This window comes from Leptopilina heterotoma, unplaced genomic scaffold (assembly GCF_015476425.1).
Source record: "Leptopilina heterotoma isolate Lh14 unplaced genomic scaffold, ASM1547642v1 Lhet_123, whole genome shotgun sequence".
In the NCBI taxonomy this organism is placed as follows: domain Eukaryota; kingdom Metazoa; phylum Arthropoda; class Insecta; order Hymenoptera; family Figitidae; genus Leptopilina; species Leptopilina heterotoma.
In genome coordinates, this window is record NW_025110842.1 from 5230588 (window position 1) to 5240850 (window position 10263).

Sequence of the window (10263 nt, forward strand, 5' to 3'; positions counted from 1 at the left end):
TTTTAAACTAATTTTTATGAAAAGAAAATTTTTTCTACATTGAAAAAATAAAATTTAGACGAAAGCCAAAAAAAAAAGGATTTTTCTCTTTTTCGAGACTAACTTTTAACGAAATTCAGACGAAAGACAAAAAAGAATTTCTCTCTTTTTCGAAACTATGGAATTTTACGCGAAAAAAGAAAACGTTGACAATTTGAAAAAAAGAAATTAACTTCACTTTAAATAGTTTTTTTTGTTCTTCTACTTTTATTTTTTTTTATTCTCCTTCAAAAAGGAATGTCTATTTTGTTTCTTGTTAAAATGGAAATAAAAAAAGAGCAAAAAATAAATTAAAAAAAAAATAATAATAAATAAAAGAAAAAAAGGCAAAGAAGAAAAAGTTCTAATGGAATAAAAAGTAAACTGCAACGTCTCTCCCTTATTATTATTTAGAGAAAAAAATAGCACAATCTTTCTTTTTTTTTGGGTGGGGTGAGTTTCATGCGAAACTCTTTCTCTCTTTTTACATTTGCGGCAATTGATCAATTGGCGTTGCAAATTTGAAGTCGTCAGGAAATAGTAATGACGCTTTCGAGTACATTATTCGATAGGCTTGTCTTATTGTCACATCAGCGACGCCGGCAATTTCTCCGATTTCTTTTTGCGATCGCTTGTGATCCGAAGCCTAGAAAAAAGAAATTTTCCGATTAATATTGATGATAATTGAAATTAAATTAAATTAATTCATTTAATTTAATTTTAAATAAATATTATTTTCAATAAATAAATAAATGAATAATTTAATTAAATTAATAAACAATTTTTGCAATTTTAATTTTCTTTCAATTTGAAAACTGAAATTTTTCTTATAATTTGATTTAATCAAATTTTTTTCAAATATCAACAATAGTTTCTATTCTTTTAATTTTAAAAATTGAAAGTATTCTTAAAATATAAGATTCAATAAATTTTCTTTCAATTTTCCAACAATAATTTCAATAATTTCCGTTTAAAACTTCAAATTAGTGATTTAATTTGATACCTATAATTAAATTTTTTTCAACTTTTTGAACGAAATTTCAATTCTTAAAAATAATTGACAAATTACGGTTATAATTGAATAAAACGAATTTTCATTCAATTTTTAAACAAAAATTTCAATGTTTGAAATTTAAAAACTAAAATTAATGATTTAATTTAATTTAATTTAATTTTTTTCCAATTTTTGTACGAAAATTTCAATTCTTTCAATTTAATAATTAAAATTATTGTTTTCACTTGATTTAAATTAAATTTCTTCCAAATTTTTTGAACAATAATGTCAATTCTTTAAATTTAAAAATTAAAATTACTGCCATAATTGAATTAAATAAATTTTCATTCAATTTTTTGAACGAAAATTTCAATTCTTTTAATTCAAAAACTGAAATTACTGTTATAATTGAATTAAATAAATTTTCATTCAATTTTTTGAACGAAAATTTCAATTCTTTGAATTGAAAAATTGAAATCACTGTTATAATTGAATTAAACAAATTTTCATTCAATTTCTTGAAAGAAAATTTCAATTCCTTAAATTTAAAGATTAAAATTTCTTTAGTTTAATTTAAATTGAATTTTTTTCAATTTTTTTGAACGAAACTTTCAATTCTTTCAAATTTAAAGATTAAAATATTATTGTTTTCATTTGATTTAAATTGAATTTCTCTTTATTTCTTGAACGAAAGTTTCAATTCTTTTAAATTAAAAATTATAATTATTGATTTAATTCGAACAAAATATTTTTTAAGATGAAAAATTGAAATTATTGACTTACTTTCATGAAATTAATTTTCTTTTAATTTTTCAAACAATATTTTCAATTCTTTCAAATTAAAAATTTTGAAACTGTTTTTTAAATTTATTCTTTCAATCTCAATATTGAAATTATAGTTTAAAATCAATGAAATTATTTTTTTAAACTGAAAATAAAGAAAATGGGTTTTCCATTTTAATTAAATTAATAAAATTTCTTCAAAATAATTGAACAATAATTTTAATATTTCAAGATAATTTTGAATTAAAAAATCGAAATCATGGCTTGAATTTAACTGAATTATCTTCGAATTGAAAAAATGAAAGTATTGTTTCAATTTAGTAAAGTTTCTTTCATTTTTTTGAATTTTCAATTCAATTTAATATTTAAATATTAAATTAAATTGAAAATTTAAAAAAATCAAAAATATTAAATACATTAAGTTAATTCATTGAAAATTCAAAAAATTTAAAATAAAATTGTAAAATTTTCAAGACAATAATTTCGATCAAAAAAATAATTTAAGATTGTTTGTCAAGAAAAAAATTAGACAAACCTGCGATGCCATGTAAATTGCAGCGGCAGCAACAGAAATTGGCGATCTTCCTGATATGATATTCAATTCTGATGTTTTCCGTGCGATATGTGTCGCGCAACGTTGCACATTATTTGGTAATTGTAAATTGGCGCAGAAACGTGACATAAAATCGCCAGTTGTTATGACTTCGACATTTGTTTGCAGTGCCTTTAAAATTAATTTAAAACATTTGCCAATCTCCTTTTTACTGACACTGCTCACTGCGCATATTTCCTTAAATGTGCGCGGTACGCCTTCCTGGCGACAAGCAATATACAAACAAGCCGAGCATATTGCATTATTTGCACGTCCCTTCAATACCTTCTGATCGTGCACCTGCTTAAAGAGATTATTCGCGCGATCAATTATTGTTTGCGAGAGATTTATTCTGTCTGACATTGAACTTATTTCACGGAATGCGTTGATCAACGTGCGATCCGAGCTGCTCATCTGAAAATTTATTTTTACAATTACTTTCAATTTCAATTTTATAAACTTTTTTTTCTAATTAATTCTTTTGACTTTAAAATCAATTTTTCTATTTTCATTATTTTATGCATTAAATAAATAAAATAAATTTGGATTTAAATAAAATTTGGATTTAACTAAATTTTTATTCAAATAAAATTTTGATTTATTAACTAAATTTAGATTTCTGTAAATTAAGATTTAAACTAAAAATTTGGATTTAAATAAAATTGGGAGCGAAATAAATTTAGATTCAAATAAAATTGTGGGTGAAATAAATTTAGATTCAAATAAAATTGTGAGTGAAATAAATTTAAATTTCTGTAAATTTAAATTTAAATAAAATTTGGATTTAAATAAATGTTAAAAAAATAAAATAAAATTGGGAGCGAAATAAATTTAGATTTAAACTAAAAATTTGAATTTAAATTTAATTTTTGATTTAAATAAATTTATATAGATTCGAGTAAAATTTTCAGATTTAAATTTAGCGACAAATTAATTTCTGAACAAAGAAAAAATATTCCTTACTGTTCGGCGATTTTGATATTTAGAGACGCCGAAATCATCGAAGGAGGCTGCGCCAGTTGCTGGACCAATTATTGTCGATAAATCTGCTCCGCTCAGGAGAGGATTCTCTGGACCTCCAACACGTGAAGGATCGACGCCAGCTTTTTCATTGCTAAACGTTCGCCATTCAGATCCAACATCGATAATTCTATTGAGAAGATAAAAAGTAGAAAATTAATTAATAGAATTAAAAATTATTGAAAACTAATAATCTTAATTAGTCTTAATTTTTTATTTTATTTTTAATTTTACCAAACTCGCTGATTTCTAGACAAAACAACTATCATTATTTTATACTACAAAAATATTATTACTATAATTTCTTCAAAATTATTTTCATTTCAATTCAATTATTCATTTCTAGAATTTTTAACTAAAATTCTTCTCTAAATCAATTATTTTTAATAATTTTTGAAAAAAGTTCTTCTTTGGGAATTTTTAAATCCATTTGTTTACAATTCAATTTAACCTAAAATTATTCGATTATTCAGACATTCTTCAATGAAAAAAATTAGAAATTAAAAACTTTAAATAATTAAAAAAAAATTCCAAATTAAACTTTTTGAGAAAAATTAATACTAAATTTCCTTAACAATCTTGTCAAGAATTTAATTTATCTTTATAGATAATAAAATTATTCGCAGGAATTCAATTATTCTCAAAAAATTTGAATAACATTCTTCGGAAATAATTCAATTATTTTCTAAAATTGACAAAATTCTTCGCAAGAATTCAATTATTTTCAAAATTGATTAAAATTCTCAGCAAGAATTCAATTATTTTGCAAAAATGATAAAACTCTTCGTAAATATATTCAATTATTTTCAATATTAATTTTTACGTAATTTCGATTATTCTGATACATTCTTCAATTAAATATATATTAGAAAATAAAAACTTGAAGAATTAAAGAAAAATTCAATTAAACTTTTTAAAAAAAATTAATTCTACAGAATTGTTAGTTAAAAGTATGAAAAGTTCAAATTTTACAAGATTTTAATTTCAAAACCTATTCAAAATTCAATTATTTCTAAAAATTTACGCTATATTGCTTTCAATATTCAATGATAATGTAAAATTTTAACTGAAATTCATTTTTAAATCAATATTTACTAAAAAAAATCCATGAGAATTCAATTATTTAAATACAAATAAAATGCAAATAAATATTTTATTAAATAATTGAATGTTTCTTGAAATTGAATTTTCATAAAGAATTTTATAAACAAATTTCTAAATATCTGAATTCTCTTGACAAATTTTAATAAAAATTTTAAGAATAAGTTCATTTTTCGCAAAATTTGATTAAAATTTTAATTAAAAATAGTTTTAATTTCTCCAAAGAATTTTATAAGAGCTTTTGAAAATAATTTGAAATTTTGTCAAGAATTTCATTAAAATTTTATGAAAATAATTAAATTTTGGCGAAAAATTTATAAAGATTATTGAAAGTTTGACGAGAATTTTTGTAAATTGTTGAACACAATTAAATTATTCTGCAAAGAATTATATTAATTTTTGAAAATAATTGAATTCTTGAGACGAATTTTATTAAAATGTCTTTTTAAATAATTGAATTCTTTTATGAAATTTTATTGAAATAGTATAGACATTGAAAATAATTTAATTTTGACAAATTTTTGAAATTATTAAAATTTCTACGAAGAATTTTATTAAAATTATTTTGAAAAAAAAATTGAATTATTACAAAGAATTTCATTAAAATTTTGGAAAATAATTTAATTTTTTGAATAAATTTAATTAAAACCTTATATAGAAAATAATACTTTGATTCTAATAAATAAATTGTAGCAAAGATTTTTAAAATAATTGAATTTCTTTGAAGAATTTTAATAAAATTTTTAAGAATAATTCCATTTTTCGAGGTATTCCATTAAAAGTGTATTGAAAATAATTGGAAGTCTGCAATTAGTTTTATTATTCATCGAAAATAATTGAATTATTGCGAAGAATTTTATGCAAGAATTTATTTTTTTGAAAATAATTCAATTCCTGTAAAAAAATTCAATTACTTTTTAGTAAATAATTTAATTCCTGTAAAGAATTTTATGAAAAGTTTTTAAATAATTGAATTTCTGTGAAGACTTTCTTAATTTTTAAAAATAATTGAATTTCTGAGAAGAATTTTAATAAATTTTAAAAATAATTGAATTCCTGTGAAAATTTTTAATATTTTTTAAAAGTAATTGAATACCTTCGAAGAATTTTATTATTATTATTTTATTTTTTTTTTATTTTATTTTTTTATTTTTTATTATTATTATTTTATTTTTATTTTGTTTTCCTGTGAATAATTTTATTAATTATTGCAAAAAAAATTGAATTTTTGCGAAGAATTTTATTAAAATTTTTGAAAATAATTGAAATTCTGCAACAAGTTTTATTATTTATGAAAACAATTAAATTTATTAAAATTCCTGAAAATAATTGAATTTTGCTATTCACTTATAAAGATAATTGAAATGTTAACCATTTTTTTTTAGATTTTTTGTAAATAATTGAATTTCTGCAAAGAATTTAATTAATTTTGAAAATAATTGAATTCTTGAGATGAATATTATTATTTATGAAAATAATTTAATTTTACAATGAATTTTATAAAAATTTCTGAATATAATTGAATTTCGGCGAAGAATTTTGTTATTTATAAAGATAATTAAAATGTTGAAAAAAGGGAAAAATTGAATACAATAAAAATAAGGAAAATAAATAAAAACAAATACAGAAAAACAGAAGAAAAAATAGAAAGAAGTTAAAAAAAATAAAATACTGAAAAAAGTAGAAAAAAAGTTAAAAATAGAAAAAGAAAAAAAAATAAATAAAATTCAAGAACAAAATAAAAAAAACAGAAGCAGAAGAAATAAAAAAAAGTAGAAAAAATGGAAGAAAAATAAAAAAACAGTAGAAAAAAGAAAAAATAGAGAAAAAAGTACAAAGATGTTAAAAAAAGAAAAGTGAAATAGAAGAAAGAAAAATTGGAGCAAAAAAAAATGATAGAAATCGAGCAAATAATAAAACGAAAATAAAGAAAAAAGTGTAGTAAACAAAATGAAAATGTAATTTTAAAAAAAATGTACTTATTTCTGATAAAATATTTACCTGTCTCCGACGACTAATCCGCATTCCGAGCAAATTTGATCACCTGCTCGATAATCTTCAATCAGCGGTACATTCGGATGGTAAGGACAGCCAATTTTATTAACATACGGACTGAAAGTACAAAAAAATAAAAAAATATTACAAAATTCAATAAAAGAACCACAAATCGAAAAAATAAAAACAAAGAACAGTGAAAAGAATGCAAATTTCCTTCCAGAAGAAATAAAGTAAATTTTCATTACAAATCACTGCCAATTAAATAATTATCTACTCTAATTATAATTCGAAAATAATTCTTATTCTTATTAATAATAATTCATTGTAATTCCTAATTATAATGATAAAAGCTTTAAATTATGTTCTACAAAGGAAAATATTTTATTTTCAATTTTTTTCCCCCAAAAGGCCCAAAAGTTTTCCTTCCCTCGTCAAACATAACCTCAAAATTGAATCTGCCAGATGATTGTAATTTTCACACGATTCGAAGGCGAAATTACGGTAAATTTTTAAATGAACGATAAAAATAATCTGTTAATGAACTTACTTTGAGGAGCTAGCCATTACTTGTAGAGTGGAAAAATATGAGAAATTATTTTTATTTTTGAGGAGAGAAAATGAAACGTCTGAAAAGAATGTCAAACTTGATTAAACTCCTGTTTTTATCTATTTTGTTGGCAAAGTAGAGAGAGAGAGAGAGAGAGAGAGGAAGTGAATTGTCTAGTAGTTTCCGTTTAATGTCGACAGGTGTCACTTATTGTCAATTCTGTAAACTCGTGATTTTATTGATTCGAAATAAACGGTTCGTATTTATTCGAGTCTATATTTATTATTTGCTATTTACAAATTACAACTTTGGCTTTGCAATTTTACAATTTTATAATTTAAAATTAAATTAATTTTTTTAAATTTATTTATTTTTTACTATAATTTACGAAAAGTAGAATAAACAGAATTATTATTTAATTATTTTCGAGTATTTATTTGAGACTATATTTATTATTTCCTATTTGCAACTTGGCAATTTTATAATTTTTTAATTATTATAATTATTATAATTATAAAAGTAGTTTTAAATTAGTAATTAATTTACTAATTTACAAAAAGTGACGAAAAGTAGAACAAAAATTCTCTTTGGAAAATTTGAATTTCCCGCAATTCTGAAAATCGGAACGTGGAATTGAATTCGGAATGGGGAACAAAATCGGGGGAACGCCATTCGGCCATTTGCCATTAGCCATTATTGCGAAATGCTTGGACCGGTGCGGTATAAGAAGTATTTTTATTCTTCGTAACCGATTTTTCAGAAAGAAATAAGAAAAGTTTTCAGTGATAATAGTTTTATTTAGATGTTTCCTTTCCATTTTCGTGATTTTCAGGTATTTCGTTCGTCCGGCATTTCGCTAAACTTTGCATTAATTATGCATGTGGTAAGTTGCTGCGCGTCTCGAGAGTAAATTTTGTCCTTTTTTTTCCGGAGAGAACGCATTTAAACAATCGCGTCATTGTCAAATATTTATTGTTTTTTTCACGTTGTAAATTGTAGGTATTTATTTATACATGTTTATGGTCAATATTTTCTTTAGTGTCTTTTTTTAGGTTGTAGCCAAATTTTTTCCGACGAAATTATAAATAAGAACTGTACAAAAGGTACAAAATCTGTTAAAATATTTTCATCCCACGAGTCGTGGGCATGAAATCGACAAAATCGTTTCATTTTTTTGGGGGTTTTGTATAAATTTTTGTCTAAATTCGCGACATTCAGTTCGAAAATAATAGAAAAGTGTAAAGTCGTTGCATTTTTTTTGAGTTTTATGTCTGAATTTTTGTCATATTTATATTTTTTTGACGAAATCGTCGAAATTCAATGAAAATAATAGAAAATTTATGCTTATTTTCGGTATTTTTCTTTCCCACGAGTTTCGCATTGTCGCATTTTTTTTTTTTTTTTGAGGTTATGTGTAAATTTTTGTTATTCTTTTGTCGAAATTTTCGTAATTCAATGAAAATAATAGAAAATTTATCCTCATTTTCGTTTTTTCACGAGTTTTGCGTATATAAAATCTTCGCCTTTTTGAGGTTATGTCTGAATTTCTGCCATTTTTGTCGAATTTCAATGAAAATAATAGAAAATCTAGAAAATTTATACCTTTTCTTTCACAGAAAGAAAATACAATTAGATTTTGACGCATTTTCGTTTTGCACGAGTTTTGCGTATAAAATCGTTACCGTTTTTGAGGTTATGTCTAAATATTTGACATTTTTTTTGTCAAAATTCAATAAAGTCAATACAAAAATAGTAAATTCGTGATTAAATAGTAAAAAAAAAATCGTCGGAATGTTTGATAAAATTGGCAATATCGCATTATTTATTAATTAGGTATGAAAAAAAAGAAAAATTCTCGAATTAATTGTTTGGAATTTGCGACAAAAATCAGAGAAGACAATATTTTCTTTTTTTCTTTTTTTTTTTTTTATTGGTTAGAACACAATTTTCACAATAAAGTATAAAGTACAAAATAGAAAAATATAGTAATGCAGATAAAATAAATTAGTAATAAAAAATTATTAGAAATTGTTAATGAAAATACTTTTAAAAAATGTAAAATTTCCATTGTTTTAATTGTCGGGAAAAAAATACTTGATAAAAATTTTGTTTTTCTTTGTAATGATTTTTTTTTGTGATTCAAAAAAAAAAAAAAAAATTTCCCTTTCTTCAAAAAAAGTGGGAATTTTAGTCAAAAACCTGAAAGAAAAGTTGAAAAACAAGACAATCGTAAATATTTTCTTCTTCATTTTTCGTCTTTTTTGGAATTTATTTTAATTTAATTTCTGCTTTTCAATTATTTCTATTTATTTTTGTCTTTATTTATTTATTTTTCTTTATTAATTTCTTTTTTTAGTTATTTACTTATTCCTTTATTTACTTATTTATTTATTTCTTTATTCATTTATTTACGTATTTCTTTATTTATTTACTTATTCATTTATTTACTTAATAATTTATTAACTTATGAATAAAGTTCTCGCGGTTTCTCGAATGTTTAAAAAAAATATGAATAATTACAGTCAAAAGTTTAAAAAAAAACAAAATAAATATTTTGTTTTTACCTTCAAAATTCGGTTTTTTAATTTTAAAAACTATTTCTAAAAAAAATTCCTGTTAAAAACAATTATTAAAAACAAAATTTTCTATATTTAAATTTCAATTTTTTTGTTATGATATTACATTTCTTTTTTTATTTTCAGCCCTCTCTCAAAAAAAATTCTTTGGATGAATGTTTCTGGAAAATAAATTTACGTACAAAAAAAGTCGGTGTAATTTAAAATGGATTTGGAATTTAGTTCGGAATTCTCGGTAAATATTATCTCATGAATATAAAAAGGTATTTAAAAGTTTTGTAATTTAATATTTATACTTCTTACATAATTATTTTCGTTGATAATATTTTTAATTTATAATTTTAAAATTATTTTAATTTCCAACGTTGAAATTCTTTAAAGTTTAAAAAAAATAATTAAAATTTGAAATACTTTAAGATTTCAAATGTTTTAATTGGAAATATTTTTACATTTGAAATTTTTTAATTCGAAACATTTTTACTTGTTAAATACTTAAATTAAAAATATTTTTAGATTTTAATTAGAAATATTTTAATATTTCAATATTCAAATTCAAAATATTTTTCCATTTTAAATATTTTAATTTGAAATTTTTTAATTCGAAATATTTTTTCATTTTAAATATTTTAATTTG

At 21.3% G+C, this 10263-nt stretch overlaps 1 protein-coding gene across 1 annotated transcript; it reads right to left on the minus strand.

Annotated features, from left to right (window-relative positions):
- Positions 1-223: 223 nt before the first annotated feature.
- On the minus strand, positions 224-7179 carry LOC122512597 (transcription initiation factor IIB). Its single transcript, XM_043628518.1, has 5 exons — positions 7054-7179; positions 6510-6620; positions 3351-3537; positions 2331-2801; positions 224-664 (listed from the first exon to the last, which is right to left on the minus strand). Exons 1-5 carry the CDS (start codon positions 7068-7070, stop codon positions 503-505), a joined length of 948 nt encoding a protein of 315 aa, XP_043484453.1. The 5' UTR covers positions 7071-7179; the 3' UTR covers positions 224-502.
- Positions 7180-10263: the final 3084 nt, after the last annotated feature.